This window comes from Scomber scombrus, chromosome 3, assembly GCF_963691925.1.
Source record: "Scomber scombrus chromosome 3, fScoSco1.1, whole genome shotgun sequence".
Lineage (NCBI taxonomy): Eukaryota > Metazoa > Chordata > Actinopteri > Scombriformes > Scombridae > Scomber > Scomber scombrus.
The window spans coordinates 11000269-11017713 of NC_084972.1; the positions used below are offsets into that span (position 1 = coordinate 11000269).

The following is a 17445-nucleotide window of genomic DNA, read 5'->3' on the forward strand; positions in this document are numbered from 1 at the left end:
TAGCATTCCCCTACAGTGAATCTCATTACATATAATAGTATGCATGGCTTTGCAGCTATGTGGTAAAATAATTACTTTCCCACCAGCAATCACCACAGAGCCTAACTGTCAATACCCAGTAAATACTGCTGAGAATAACACTACTTAAGAGTAACATGCTGGAGCCAAGCTATTAGACACACTACCAGTTATTATTCTTGTCACTTCACTGACTGTTTGCCAGTTGGATAAATGAGTGTCACTGGATATGATCAGGAATTAAGCTGAAAATCATGATGCAGTCATATTTCTCCACCTCACTTTAGCAATGCCATTTAAATTCTGCAACTCCCCTTTATCATAGCATTACACACACACCTTTGTATCTGTTTCTGTATGTGTGTGAGAGAGACAGTGGGGTGTTAACCCCACAGGCAGTAGACTTTGAAATGTTGAATACACCCTACTGTGAAGCAAACTGTGACTGCTATCCAATGCCATGCTTGTCTGCCTCTGTTCAGATCACTTCCTCCGCTGGCTTCCCGCCATCTGGTGGGAAGTAGCCCTGATTCCTTTCATTTTTGGAGGGGCTCCAAAAAAACTGTCCCTGTCAGTTTTACTGTGCTTTCTGGGCTCTCTTGCATGCTCATTTTCTATATTAAGACGTTAACTACGACGGTATTAGGATAATAATCCTGCAAAATATGCGTCTCCTCAGACACAAGCCTGCCTCACTCTTATTTATGAAGCTGCTTTAAAAGGATGACAAAGATGAAGAGATGTTGTTACATTTTGTCTGGCTCATTCAGAATAAGCAACTTCCAGTTGTTCAGGCACACATCTGCCTGTTTTTTTTTAACATAGGGACATTTGTGTTTCACTAAAACTACTATAATTAATATTTTTATATTATATCAGTGTATATGAAAGACATCTACACACAGGGAATTATAAACTTGAATTTACAGTTCTACAGAGCACCTTAGTGTCTTTCAGCCTGGTTTTACAGCCTATCTTTAAGTTTTAGATCACTTTCACAGCATTGTTTTCGGCTGCAACAGGCAGCTGCTTACAGCAACAACTAAAAAACAACTAAAAACATAGTGTATATTACCTGCACAGCATCAAACGCCTAATGGACAAAGTTAGCCATAGATATTTACTTGGGAATTGGTGGTGGAAAAAACAGAGATAAAACATAGTATATATCTGATTTACTCCAATCAGATGGCCAGAAACATGATTCCATCCATCTATCCATTCATCTAGCCACCGCTTCTCTGGGACCTGACCATGGTGGCATCAGACTGAATAAGGAAACCCAGACAGGTAGCATGGGCAGCTGTGGCTCAGGAGGTAGAGTGGATCGGAAGATCAGCAGTTTAATTCACGGCTTCTCCAGTCCACATGTCAAAGAGGTATGGGCAAAACACTGGGCAAGATACTGTATGCCCAGTGTGGTGATACATTGGTGTGTGAGTATATGTGTGTGAATGGTTGAATGCAGCCTGTAGTGTGAAAGCTTGGAATACTAGAGAGGCACTGTATGAGGGCACCACTTACATCCTTCACCCAGGCAATGCCCTGCAGCTCCTCCTGGGGGATCTCCAAGGTGGTCCCAGGCAAGAAAACATATGTAGTCCCTCCAGCGTGTTCTTGGTCTGCCAAGGGGTGACCTACCAGTTGGACATGCCTGGAACATCTCCAGAGGGAGGCATCCAGGAGGAATCCCAATCTGATGCTCAAACCACCCTTTAGCTGGAGCTGATGACGCTATATAAAAACTGATGTTGCTCTGTAGCTGTTGTATAAGGTGTTGTGTTTTTGCTGCCAAATAGTGTCACAAAAAATCAGTATATTAAATAAACAGAACAGGATTTATTTTTATTTTGATGAGAGACATAAACAAAACATTATTGTCAACTGAAATACAACATTCCTAAAACAATCCAAGCATACAAAACCGACACAAAGCACATTAAAACTGCCCAAAAGCATGGATTTTCTTTTCACCGATCACAGTCATTAAATAAATATTTACAAACAACAACTTCCAGTTTATTTTTCAACCCTGCTTCTCCATAATTAATGCAGTTTCTTCACTTAGATAGAACTCTCCATCTTTGACATATCTCGTACTTTATCGTTCACGTCAGGCTTAAAGGAAAGAACCAGCTCCATTTCTTGGCTGGGGGAGGGAGCAGGGATTTTGTTGATCTTGGCAAAACTCTGGCTGATGTCCATGAATGTTTTATTTTTGGTTTCAGGGAGGACGATATGGAGATAGATTGATCCCACGATGCATACGGCAACAAACACCAGAAAGGTATATGACTGCAGAGCCTCCTTCACAAACAGAAAACACACAGCCAGGAGTTAGACAGATGAAATTCATTTTTATTCAACATATATTTTCAGAAAGAACTTTGAAAAAGACAAAGTTTCATTTTAAGGATTACTAGAAAACACAATTAATTGTTCCTGTTCATTTTTATCTTTTTATTCTTCTATTTCAGGACTCCAACTATTTCATAATTACTTCTCTCCCCTTTTCACAGAGATTCTGACATTTTTCAGCCACGCTAAACTCTTGCCAACTCCAGAGAGACGTCATCAGTGGCATCTGCTTTATCATCTGTGTGTGTGTGCATGTTTGTGTGTGTTTGTGTGTGTTTGTGTGTGTGTGTGTGTGTGTGTGTGTGTGTGTGTGTGTGTGTGTGTGTGTACGTGTGTGTGTGCATGTGTGTGTGTCATGCGGAGGACACCGTAACATCCCCACAATTTTACACTCAAAAGGTCCCACAGGCTTGTGAATATTTGAGTATGTGCAAGTCAACACTGCATACTTTTTGAGACAATATGTATGTGTGCTGTGTGTTGAAATATGTTATAAAAGTATGAAGGCTAACCTTGTCCAGTGAGTTACGCCAATAATAGAGATTAGTGACAGATTTAAAAATACACACTGACTGATTACCCAGAGGGAGATTTAGAGATGGTGTGGGTGGGTGGGGTGGGGGGACTTAAGTTATTTTCAGGGACACAAACCAAACTTAAGACTAGTTGAATGGGGACGGATCGTGTACTTCCATGTCCCCATTCGGTAAAATGATTTTTGGGTCAGTGGTTAAGGTTAGGGTAAGGGTTACATTTAGGCAAGAAGTGTGTTATCATTAGGGTGAGGGTACATATCCATTAAATAAATGTAAGTCTATGTAAATACCCAAAAGTGACTTAAGTAAACAGTGTGTGTGTGTGTGTGTGTGTGTGTGTGTGTGTGTGTGTGTGTGTGTGTGTGTGTGTGTGTGTGTGTGTGTGTGTGTGTGTGTGTGTGTGTGTGAGTGAGACAGATAGAGAGAGAGAGAGATTTTGCGTGGGGCAGAGAAACTTGACTGACCCTCAGCAGTGTTTCACTGAGCTATAATCTCTTACTCATGAGGGGACAGAACTCAAATGAAGTGTTATGTACCTTAGCTATGTAACTTAGAAATAGTGTCCAGACAACCACGACCTCAATGAAGAACTACTTACTGTTTTGATTTCAGCAGTTATATCACCACTGCTGTTAGTTTCCTCTTTTGAGTGTATTTCATAATAGCACTAAAAAAACAGAGCATCGTGCAAAGGGCTTGACCCAGTTTCCATGCCGCCTCTGTGACGTAACGCTCATCTGCAAAGTTAGCAAGTTCCTCTGAATACACTGCATTGCTCTCCCAGTTGTCATAGAAGATGACTCACGGTACAAACGGGACATTTCTGCGTCCACTCCGTCTGTCATTAATTGAATTTTCGCAAGCCCCGTGGATTGAGGGGAATGAGAGTCCCATCTTTGACACAGGGATAAGCCTTTGATCTGCTGCGCTGGCTCAGCTGGGTTCAGTTTGATGCGCACACAAACACACACACATACACACACCCTGCAGTGGTTGCGGACACACACACAAATCCAGACAGATGCATTAATCATATACTCATGTTTCATGTTCAAACACATGTTGCAGAGTAACATAGAAGGAGGAGGTTGGCTTTAGCGGTAATGGGGAACTCTGTCTATGGACAAAAGGACAGGATGAAACAGGATAGGAATGAGCAGCGCAGAACGGTGCAGTCTAGTATTGAACAGGATGGGTCTGGATAGGACAGAGTAGCGGTAAGGCAGAAGAGAATGTTTAAACACCCTACACTGACGTGAATCTGTGAAGTCGGTCACTGGTCTCTGTTGCAACACTTAAGTCATCATTGGTGGAAGGGGTGTGAGCTGTGTGCTGCGGTGGCAGGGAATTTATTTGCATGTGTGTGTGTGGTGGGGGGTTTATAGATTATGCTGCAGCTTCCCAATGGGAGGCGCAGTCAAATACAGTGTCTGTGATGAACGGAAGACTGAGTTGTGCAGGAGTCTCACTGCAAAAATGTCCACATTGGTCTGTTTACAGATTTTATGGATTACTGTATGTCAGCACTGTCACAGCCTAACAATAGAAACAATCATTTAGCATCACAGCTATGATAATCAAACACATAAACAAACCCACAATTTATTGATCAATGTGACTGAGTGTGGTGGCTTATTAGTCTTCAGATGTCATAAATTAATTGAGCTCGTTGTTAGAGTTCATCATGTCAATAAATCAACAATTTAGTTCAATGTTTGGAACCAACTGTAATAGCCCATTAAACAATAACATTTCATTATATCACTAATGATGAGCATCAACACTCACAATCCCCAGACACATTTTACTGTGTACTATTTTCATTGGATACCTGTGCTGTTTAAAGTGGGTTTATACATTTCAGAATATGCATCACGCTGACATAAATTAAATATTTTGGAGGGATTCTATTAACTATTAAGAATTTGTCCTGATATGTGAATCTGCCAGCAGATATCAGCTCTGTCTTAAAGAAGAATTGTCGCAAATTTGCCCTCATAGTTTTCTTATTGTAATTCATAGACTGCGCAGTAATCCTCCGCCTCCATTATTTCCAGCCTATTTCTTCTTAATGTGGATTTGTGCCCCGAGAAGGAAACAAATGGGTTAGATAAAAGCAAGGAAGGGACAAAAGGGTACACTAAAAGAAAGAGCTCAGGAATTTTTGAACAATGCTATCAATGAAGCAAACGGCAACATGCTGCAGACAGTTTGTCAACTGAAAATGAACTGAAGGTGCTTGATATTCTGCGCAGTGCTAAGAAACCATAACGACTACTGCACCAATTATCCACTTAAACTTTATTGAGAGTATACATTTACCATTTAAATAATCTTACAGGGATAATTATGGGTTTGCTTCACCTTTGATTTGTATTAATTTGGTTATCTGAATGGTTGAGTGTTTTGTTTTTTCAAAAGTGTGACAAAGTGTTTAATATTAGGCAGAGCAAACCAATCTTTTTAAATGGAGACATCAGACCCTATGCAACCAGAAAGCTTAACAATGCCCAGCACTGTCTGGGTAGAATTCAAAGTTAAAGACGTCATTGAAAGCTCCAAAATGCAAGACAAGATATCACTTAACACGTTTGAGTTCAACTCATATTATTGATGCCACAGGCCTAAGTGACACCTCAGGCTGACACCTCAGGCTGTCATGGAGGTAAAGGAATGTGCTGTTTCAGTGGGGTGTAGTTTTAACAGCAGTCAGAGTACCCAGTGCCAGTCAGCCACCAGTGAGTAACTGCTGTGATTTGGATGCCTGGTGTGTGCCTGGGACTAAGTGTACCCAACGCAGTCCTGGCCAACAAAACCAACACTGAAATATTTGTGGCACTGGCTGACTAAAAATAACCCTCTGTCACTTTCTGTCTCTCACAAGTCCGCTCCTCTTCCTCACCTTGCTCAGCCTTATTTACCCATGCCCCTCTCTTTTGCCTTTCCAAATCCATTTCTACAGGTCTCCTGTGGCATCGCTACCTCTTTGCTGAAAACCTTGATTATCTGTCTAATTACATATTCAGCTCCATCCATCAAAATAAAGGAGCCATCAATTGTATCATCACATTACATCTTTCCTCTTTTTCTTCTTATCTGTCAATGACACAACCAGTCAGATACAGATGGATGGATGGATGGGTGGGTGGATGGATGGATGGATGGATAGACAGAGAGACAGAGAGACAGATAGATAGACAGACAGACAGACAGACAGACAGACAGACAGACAGACAGACAGACAGACAGACAGACAGATAGACAGATAGATAGATAGATAGATAGATAGATAGATAGATAGATAGATAGATAGATAGATAGATAGATAGATAGATAGATAGATAGATAGATAGATAGATAGATAGATAGATAGATAGATAGATAGATAGATAGATAGATAGATAGATAGATAGATAGATAGATAGATAGATAGATAGATAGATAGATAGATAGATAGATAGATAGATAGATGTGTGAGATCTGCTGATATTCAGATGAGGTTCCACATACCAATGTAGATCTGGCACTTTCTAGACAACACACTGAGCCCCACTGGATCATTAAAACTAATGAACACTAATAAGATCTCTTATAGGAAGGGGGGGGGGGGGGGTATGCACTGTTGCTGTTTTGTTTTGTTTTTGTTGGTTTTCTGTTTGATTTTGGTTTTGTTTGCTTATTATTTGTTATTTGTCTTACTTTCTGTAAAAAAAAGGAAACATCACTGTTCATTGTCAATTTCACTGTTAACTGATTGGTTTCCCAATAAACATATTTGAAAAAAAGGAAAATATCTCTTATAGGATTACACATACCAAACATTTCTGACATGTTAAAACTGAAAGCCTGGTAGACAACATATTTCAAAACGAGTTCCACAATCCTGCATGGATATAGAGCGATGGGTACAGGCACATAAAGTAAGTACCCTGTGGAGCTTTCTTTTAAACAAACAGAAGTTTACAGTCAGTGTTGCTCACCAAAATGCACTGTGCGTCTGTTTGAGGTCTAACAAACTCCCCATTTCCATCCTAATAAAATATTCTCCAAGTCTTTTGATTAAAAACAACTTGGCATGAGAACAAACGAAACTCAAATGAAATATTGCTCCATAGTGCTACTTCAAAAATTCCACTGGATACATTGAACTTTGCATACTGCTACTGTTAGTGCAGACATGTGTATCACATCACACCTGTGCTTGTGGCATGCATGTGTGTCTTTGTGTGCGTGCTGGTAAAACATTAGATACAAACACTACACGGCCACGCTTGTCAAATTACTGTTTTTGATGCTGCATGAAGCCTTTAATATGTGCTGCATCTAGAAGTTAACAGGGGAAAAGTCAAGAAATATATGTGTGTAGTTTAGTATTGACAGCACTGATCTGTTGCTCCTGTGAAAATTGGGGTGGATAACCTTTCAAATACAGGGAAACTGTGATCAGTGTGAATGAAAGTAAGAGGATGTGTAGCCCCCAGTGATCTGATATGTTACATTGTTTTATTCATCTATTATCTTTGTGCACTCTTTGTTTTTCATCTTAAAATCAATATGACTGAAATTTAAATGAAAAAAGACTTCTGCAGGAATAATAACTCCCCCTTCTAAGAAACCACTCTCCGAGTGTCTGATATGCCTTTTATAGCTATCATAGTTCCCACTTCACTCCTTGCCTCCAACTCATGACACACTGGTGCAGCTGACTGAAAGGACAAAATTAGGTTTATCTGCAGGGGCTGCAGAGAACACAGGCAGAAAACATTTGACAGAAGGTCAACCTGACGTCACCACAATGTCCAGCGTGCCGCAAGCAAAGTTTCACTCTGATCTGAAACTTTGGAGCTGACTTTTGTTTCTGTCTATTAATATGTCCTTCAAGTTCCAGTATGAGAAACCAGCTTGCCTGGGTGTGTGTGTATGTGAGTACTCCTATGTGTGTATTTTGCTGCAATTATGCATTTTTTAATAGTGTACCAAAAAAGGTGAAGGCTGTAGCAGCAGTGGGCAAGATATGTTTGTACTGCAAGAGGTGTAAATCTACAGTGACAGCACAGATTTAATTTAGCTAATTTATAGTCCCTTACCCTAACCTCCTTAAACTACTTTTTCTCTGACATTCTTTTTTTGTTTAACTACATGTGTATTTCCAGGATTAAGTGTAATTGTGGTATAACTTCCTGGAATTATAATTATAGTTATATAATTTATATGCATATAATAATATATAATTATATTATAATTCAGCAGTAGAGTATGACATTGAATACCATGAGCTGTAATGTGGAAGTTGTACATGTGCACTTGTGCATGAACAGAAATGAGAAATATTGTTCGCCCCATAAAGTCTTGCTGTAATGGAGATAGGTGTACATTAGTGTCTCCCATGTAGTTCTGTCACATTAGGTTTATTGTTGGATACAGTGTAGTTGTATGTTAATGAATTTTGGAGTCCCTGCTCCTCTTTTCAGAACCTAACAAGGTTATGCCTGAAACATCCTGTGCTCATGTCGTCCGTGCTTATCCTCAGCAGAGCGATTATAAATGAATCCTGCTTGCAAAAGTCCTGATGAATGCCTGGGGCTAAATGCCTGCATCCAACTGCATCGACTAGAGGTCAGAGTCATTCCTGAATTACATGGCTTTGATACTTATGCATGCACACTGCAGTGCTTCGAGGCACAAAGGAGTGTGTGTAAAATTCAATGCCAGACTAAAGGAAAACAAAATGGTGATACGGACTCAGGATTAAACAAATTCCCACCAGTAAGAACAATTTAAGATATGGGTACAAGATGTATGACATAATACATGTTAGGCTTTATGTGACATGTCTATTAGCACATGTCAATCATATTATGTATGATTAACATGTGATTGAGCAGGTGAGCAAACATAAATCCTCATGTATTACCGATTCTATAATGTTGTCTGGTTTCCTAATCGAGAATATGCTGCTAATTAAACACAATTACTCTAAGCGTATTTATTTAGCGAATACATAAATGTGTTCTTTCACTAGAATTAACTGCCTCTCAGAGCTTTGACGCATTAACTTAAATGTTTTCCTGCATTCAATTTAGACCAGCCAATGTTTTTGGAGGTGTATTCCTGGAGAAAAGCTTTTGAACAAAGCACTCCACTCCATATGTTCCTAAGACTGTAATCATATTAAGGTATGTAAAAAGCTATGCATCCATACATAGCAAGTAATTTGTGTAGCTAATGTTTTAATTCATTTAATAATATGAAGATTTTTCATGTTTCCTGTAGTGTCATTTGTTGTGGCACGCAATACAATAATTTCACAGACTAGGTAGAACAAAATCTTTCTTTACCAAAATCTCTCTATGGAAATTGAAAGCCTTAAGCAAAACTTCTCAACCTACACCAAGTATTTCAGTTAATTATCATTGTTTAGTTAAGTTGTAAACAACTAAAAGACAAGCCCCTGGCTTTTATGCAAATGAAGGCCAGAATGGAAAAATGAAAAAAAAAACAGCTTGAAGAAGTTGGTGATTGGTTTCAGAGGGCATGAACTTCAGCTAATATTGATGTTTTTCAACACTTGCAGATTGAAATGTCTAATGTCATTAGGATCTAATGAGGGACAAGTGGGACATTATGACCAAGGGCAAAGTTTTGCTGCTATAAAAAGCAGAGCTGAACTACGTCCTCGACACAGAGGGCAATCATAGGCCTTTTCTATGAAACATAACATTGAACATGTAAAACTCAAACCATCATCTAAAAGCCATTTCTCCAAGTCCCTCACTTGCTCTTAAACAATTTCAAGATAAGATAAGATGTGATAATTAGTGATCTTTTGAGGTGCTGAAATGGTGACAGTATAAATTGTCATTGTGACATCTCTTTTTGAGAACGAATTAAACAAACAAAATATGTGTTCATTTGTTAGCTTTAAAGCAGAAGCAAGCTTCTCTGAGCTGTATGTGCCCATGGCTGTTTGTTCTTTTCCTACATGTATGTGAATTTTGTATCACATTTCACATTTTTCTCCTTTTCAAACTCACCTACTGACAGGAGTGCAGTCAACCAATGAGCTTGCTTGATGTGCATGTCTCCATCATGCATTGTTGAGTTTTTTGTGTGCACACCAGCTTCTCTGGAAGCCTCTGCAACCTACTGTTACCCGTAATACCTTTCCCTGTATAGATTGGTAGAGACGTTTCCCAGCATCTTCATATAAGTATAACTCTCCCCCTTGCTTCCATTACTTCTGCTAAGCCACACAATAGTCTCCTGGCTCTAGTTACCTACTTAACATACAGATGTGTTAGTTTATTTCCCAAAATGCAGAACTGTTCCTTTAGAACATACACTGTCAAAACAGAAGCTAGCAACGAATTAAGCAACACCATGCATCCATTTGAAATCAATGCATGCACAAGGTCTAGAGTAGAGGTAAGAGCTTCAACATACATTTGTTAACTGGCAGAGAGACGACTCATCTCTCATTAACATTTGATTTACAACACACACCCCTCACACTTATACACACAAATACATTACTTAATTTGTGACCTTGGGAGATTGGTGTGTTAGAAAGAGAGAGAAAAGGGAAAAGAGACAGATAAGACACAGAAAGGCACAACGTCTATGTTTGCTTGAATATGTGAAAGAGGTCAGAGCAGGTTAAGTAATGTACATCTGTGAGTCCCCTAAGCTAAAGTCCTTGGCAAAGAGAGATGTGAGTGCACTGCAAAAGAAATGAAAAGAAAAGAAAAGAGGAGGATGTGACATTTTGAGCGTAAAGAGAGTAGGGCGCAATCACATGGGCAGTAAAATAAGGAGCCAGTAAAACACCTTATATGTGACCATTTCAGATTGAAATGTGTTATCCAACCTGACAACCTACATGTCTGTCTATGGTGTAGTATTCACTTAATAAACAGATAGAGCTGATGTACACTACAGGTCAAGGTGTGCATAGAAATGCCACATTTAGTGCATAGTCTGATCATTTATCTTTATTAATGCTGTTGTCAATCATCTTTACAGGTATATGACCTTTATTTTTCATCAGATGTGCAGAGATGAAAAAGATCTGTGAAAGATGATTAATGGAGCTTCAAAGTACACCGCTGCCGGTTGGATCCAACTTGGTGCAGTTAGGATGAAGTATGCACTCATTTAGGACATCTGCAGAGACGTTAAAGACGACTACAAAACATCAAAGAGAGAGGGAGAGGAAGATGGAGAGAGAGAGAGAGAGAGAGAGAGAGAGAGAGAGAGAGAGAGAGAGAGAGAGAGAGAGAGAGAGAGAGGGAGAGAGAGAGGGAGAGAGAGAGAGAGAGAGAGAGAGAGAGAGAGAGAGAGAGAGAGAGAGAGAGAGAGAGAGAAAGAGAGAGAGAGAGAGAAAGAGAGAGGCTACATTGCACTTTGTTTCCCCAACAAAACTCATTTAGCTCAACTGAGTCTCAGTGCACTCAACTGAGCACTCACTGCAGATCAGATGAATCCTCCAGGCAGTTGGAGTTGTTGGTAATAATGTTCTTACTTTGCATCTGCTCAAATCGTCTATCTCCCCCAACAGCTCATGCAATTCGTTTACAGTAGCTTGCTAAAAAAGAGCATATTTATACTATAGTTATACTCTGGGGCTCTACTGAAATATCTTTGAATGATTTACTATTCAAAAAAAAATCCTTGTTTATCTTTATACTGGTCCTTTATGCAGCCTCTGTCTGAAACAGGTCATCTTACTGATGAACCTGACGTGTTCTGATTTGTCAGCTTCAAGAAGCTGATTTGTATACATCTACCTCAAGTTTTGTAACTTTGACCATGGTTAACATAAACCTCTGTCAAGTATGAAAATGACAGAAAATCACAAAAAGTATGTTATGTCGCACTAGAGCCCTCGCTTCTGTTGTTTTACAGATTTACACAGAAAAATATGAAGCGGTATTAAACCGTTTTTAATGGCTGTCCACTTCAGAGAGTTGTTTCTTGCCATAGGACAATGCTCACTGAAGTTGAGAGTAAACATGATCTCTATGTGACAGGACAGCTCAGAGCAGAGACAGAGCAGAAAATACAAATGAGCTACTTATAATGCGCTAGATCACTCTAAGTAATTTAAAAAACAAACAATTGTACTTGTAATTTTTGTTCTGTAAATTACATTTTTGTAATCAGATTTTCATTTTGACTTGATTGTTACATGTTTTAATTCAAATGTATTACATTTTGATTTCTAGACCTATCCAAAAGAATGTCCTTACAACAGGTTCACCAAAGCTAACTATAGCTGGCACACAGGTTAACAGTTTGGAGCAGCACAGATCGCATGTCACTGCACACAACTTGAGTCCCAGGAGCTACGGACAAATGCAGACCTCCTGTACAGGGAAACAGCTCTGAACCCACAGGCTGTCAGCCAGACTTGGCAGAGTCACAGTATGTACAGGCAACAGTAGATCTCTTCCTCACAAACGAACGTTCATGCCCTTCTGTCTGGCAGAAGCCTGATCCACTCTACCATACCTGGAGTCACAGCCTGTCTATAATTGTGTTGGTGCCAGTCCAGCTCCTGTTTGGAGAACCACTGACGCTCCTGTTGCATACAAGCTTTGTATTACAGGCACAAAGAGGAATTTAAAATTCTCAGTCAGAATCGTTGCTCCTCTAGGCCTGGCCCATGAGAAGCTGTCTGGATAGTGCCAGTTTGCCACCAAGCATGATTGAAGCCACTCAATGTATTCACACTTGGTCCGCTAAGTGGTACATGAAAATGTATGTAATAACGAGCAAATGATCCTATATCAGTGTTCTGTTTCTGATGTATTGTTCCTCCTGCAGGACATGACACATGAAGGAAAACCAACCTCCACTGTTGAGGGCTATCTGGCAACCAGATGGGTTTCATTTGTACACACACTGGTCCACATAGGGGTCTGCATACTCTGCTGTGCTGTTTTGTGTAGGGGGCATATTACAGACTCATATTGTCTAACCCCCTGAGACTGATCTATTTGACCTTGGTGTCACCCTCACTCAACTCCCTTTAGAGAAAGTGCATAAGAAAGAGTCTTTGTTAAAGACAGCTCTGCCCCTGGCATTGGCCTTGGCCACAAAGTGCAGACCATATTAGAATAAATCACCAGCACTTTATCCCAGAGCTGTCCGAGATGTTTGTGAAAGCAAAGCCTGCTTTAATGGCCAAGGTTATAAATTCACCCCATCTCTGCATGTCAACAGAGCTGGTGGTGCTCCATTATGTTCCATTCTCTTCTTAAGAGGAATGTCAATTATTTTCTGTCTGTCCAGCGTGTTTGTTTTAATCTCACTGATCATGGTTCGCTCATGGTAAGGCTAAGCTCACTTCTTGTCAGTGCCTCTCCCACTGGCTTGTGGAGATATTTGGGTTGGCTTATACAGTAGGTGTTAAATGGTGATTGTCCTTATTGGCCACAGATCCTATTCTATTCTACTCAGGGCATTACTTAATTACAGGCCTAGTAAGGGGGTGTCACTTCAGGACATTAGCCTCCTCAGACTCAAAGCAGTTACTTGGAGTACTTAAATTATCTGGGGTTCTCTGTCTAGATGGTCAGGTTGGCCTCAGAGTCCAGCAATACAGAAATTAAATAACTTGGATATAGTCATAGTGCTTTCAACAAGGCAGCATCACATGCATGTATTTACTATTTAGAATACTTTTTCAAGAGTTTTAAAAAGTAGTTTTTGAGTTGTTATACTGTACATGCTGTGAGATATAAATGCTAAAAAGGATAAAGCAGTCAGCCTTGTCTTCTTCTCTGTGTGCATCAGTGTTTTTGCTGATGTGTTGTCACATCAGTGAAATGCAGACAAGCAGCAGAGGCCTTTGAAGCGTTAATGGGATAAGAAGACAGCACCAAGGGCAGTGTACATTTACCTGGAGGTGAGTTTGAGTCCTGTAGAGCAAGTGGGAACACTGTAGACTAGATCATACATCTGTCACTCTGACACAACCACTGTGGCATATAGGACCACACAGCTACACTTATATGTCATATAACAATTTATTAGAATATTTACACCAGCAACTGTTGCTGTGAGACTTATGTGTGCCCTCCTATAGGATAGATAAATACATAAATAAATTGTTCCCCATAACCTAAAGAGCTGAATATGGATTCATTCACTACATACAGTAACAGACACTTAACTGTTTACTCCATAATGAGCAGTAAATACAAATTAGGAACACTTGTAAATCATTGTGACTAACATAAATGCTCACATGGTTATTATTTATTACATGTGACACAATGCATTGTGGGGTTGTCAGCATAAAGCTGTGTACTTGACAAGATCAGTGCTTTTGTCGTTGTGCTGTAGGAATATTTGACAGCACAAACTTACACTCGGGATTCAGACACATATAAAATAGTGGATGACAAATAAATAAATAGAGATCTTAGACACAATGCATGACTGAACTGTCTAAGTGACATACATTTGGGAAACACACTTAAAACACAGGCACTTGTGGCTGCTTCAATAGTGCCAACCCATGAGATTAAGTCAGTGCAACATGAATCAGTATACCAAACTCAACTTAAACACAGCAAATCCATCAAAAGGCCAAACAGTTACAAAGCAATATCCTCTAACACCACCAAACCCATTCTTAAGTGTACAAACACAATGTACTCCTAGTAGGGTGCTGCAGTGGAGACTATGTAAGGAAGAGACTGCAGAAATGCCAAAGTTAAGAATTGAAGAGTGAAGGTAAGAGTGAGAGAAAGAAAACCCTGGCTGTGAGGCCTAAGAAAGAGAGAGAAAGAAATAGGGGAGGTAAAATGAGAGGAGGCAGTGATGTGGAATCGCCTGTGGCAACAGTCAGGTTTTAGAAGTTGAAAGAGGACCCTGCAATTTCCTGGAAAAACATTCATATTTCAGACGCTAATGGGATATTCTATCTGACACATTAGCATTTGCTCATTACTCCGCTCTTGAAATAACAAATGTATCCTCTTTAAACTGGAGGTCTCCGTTCCCATATGAAGCACCTCAAATATGTTCATTATTCATAACCAACAAGGATCAAGTGATTGTTCTGAACTTTTTTCCCCAGCAATTTGATACAAGAAAAGGGGCATAAAATGCTTGGACAATAAATCTATATCACTTGCAGTGATAAAAAGATGCATGAAGCAGCTTTTGTAGCTTAGTTGCAGAGCTGCTGTGCTATGGCTGCCGAGGTGGTCATCACACTGGCCAGCAGTAAAGGAAGTGGAATCAGTTTCCATTTTCCAGTCCATTATTGTTATGTTAGTTGTGTCGCCGAACTTAAAAGCATTCTGCACCAATGCCGAGAGCGCGAGAGCAACGTGAAGAAAGCAGCCTTGTTAAAATCAGTAAAGTGGTGTTTATTGGTGTGCCACTTGTTACAAAAAGTTTCTTTAGGGCCGATTCATAGTCGACGCAAAGGCACGCAAACGCATTGTGATGCATCGCGACGCACTGGCCGCCATGATGCATGCCTGCGTCTCAAAATGTGTAGTCAGATTTTTTGATCCGTGGTGCAGCAACGCATGTAATACCACCCGTCGCTGTGGGAGGTGGTAATGCATGTAATACTTAATATTAACCACTTAGTAATACAACAGAAGAAGACTGTTTGAAACATGGCGGGTGAAGCGGAGAAATTATAGGAACTTGTGCATGGGTTGAACCAGAGACACAAACTCACCATCCTGGTCCCTACTGCAATTAAGCGGGCGGACATACCACCGTCTATTATTGCGTCTCGCATGTTTGTTTTTTTGCCGGCGCAAGAACAAAATAATGCACTCCTCCTCAGTAGCCATTGATGCGATGTCACCGGTGACTTTGCTACCCCCTGTTGTGTGAGTGGTGTATTGCATTTCAGGTATGGCCCGTGCGGCTTGCGTCCACTGTGTAAACTATGAAAGGAAGTGCGTTGCTCACGTGGCTTGCTTGCGTCGCTTGCGTCGACTATGAATCTACCCTTAGACTCTACACCATCATCCACCCTATTTCTGGTACAGTTAGGTAAAAAAGGTCTGATTCGGGCATGCTTACAATGTAACACTAACTCAAATTACTACAAGCGACAAAAAAGTGCTGTATATGATATGTCCAAATCACTCCCTTCAGCCATTATTGAAATAAAAAGGTTTATATATTTGCATGGATCATCGACCCTTCCAAGGGCGACCATTAGAGACCAGTATGTTATTATGGTATGGAATCCATAATACTAAGTGAAAGAACTACAGAGACATCAAAGAACAAGTGTGTTGACTAATGAGGTTCTAGAAAGGAAGTGGAGGTGTTAATGAAGAGGCAGGTCAACCATTCAGTAATATTGTGTAGCAGACAGCCTCTGCAATGATTAATGAGGAGCTGAAGACTTGATATAGGAAATGAACTGCGAAGGTTGAATTAGCAAACGTAGCTGCTGTTGGTTAGGTCTTAGACTTAGAGAGCATTTGTTTCTTTAGTTTAGAAAACTGTGGCTTGATTATTTGAAGCATTTCTATTGATAACGTAACCTTGAGCTGACTGAGCTCCAAAACCTGACCCAAACTCCCAACATCAACCTACATGCTGACCACAATTTCAAACTGGAATACATTTGAGAGATATACTGTATAACAATTGTTTGATAATAGGTCCAGCATTAGCAGTTGACTGTGTAAAATCTATTATATTTTATCCAATACATAGCCTATATATACAGTTTTCACTGGCGTACACACCTACACATGTAAACATATAGATGGGGTAACTTACTTGAAGGAATGGGAACAGAAGGCCAACAGCAAAGTTGGACAGCCAGTTTACGATGCCAGCGATCATGAAGGCGGCAGGTCTGTAGGACTGTTCAAACAGTTCCCCTGTCAGTACAAAGGGGATGCCACCTGACAAAGAGGGGAGACAGACCTAGATCAGTTATAACAAACCAAACAGTTTTGCTTTGAGCAGCAATAGGTGCTTGGAGACCACATACAAAGGAAAAAAATACTTTTTCATTGCTTGCTCTCTCGATCAGAAAAGACACAATTAATGCGCAAAAGTAAAATAATCACAGTGAAATCATCAGTTTGAATCAGTGTCTGTTCGCCTCTTTTCTTACCAGATAGTGTGGCTCTGTTGTGAATTAGTGCATGTCTGACACTATTGTGCCAAATACTATCCTTGTACTCAGTTTCAAAAACATAATCTCATATTAATCAGAAAAATTCTTGCTCATATTACTGTTTCGTGGCCACTTTGAAGATACGATCAGCAATTAATTTGACAAAACTGAAATCTTGGGATTGTCCAACTAAGAGTTTGACTTTTCAAACTTTCTTATCTTGTTAACACTAATAATGTGTGAAATATGTTCTTCACTACAGAACAAAACAAACATAGACGTACACATTTATCCACAGAAATTACATGTAGAGATTCATGTGAATTTGTCACAAGCTTTAGTTTAAAAGTTCTGATGATAATTTCTGTGTGTGAAAAAAACGTGTAATACTTCGGTTTGTGAATAAAGCCATAA

At 39.9% G+C, this 17445-nt stretch overlaps 1 protein-coding gene across 1 annotated transcript in view; it reads right to left on the minus strand.

The window, feature by feature from the left end:
- Positions 1–1843: 1843 nt before the first annotated feature.
- slc2a9l2 (solute carrier family 2 member 9, like 2) overlaps positions 1844–17445 on the minus strand; it is a gene marked incomplete in the record, with an annotated part of 95673 nt that continues 80071 nt past the window's right edge. The window contains 2 exon segments of the mRNA XM_062415573.1: positions 1844–2325; positions 16686–16813. Coding sequence (XP_062271557.1) covers positions 2083–2325; positions 16686–16813 — 371 coding nt within the window.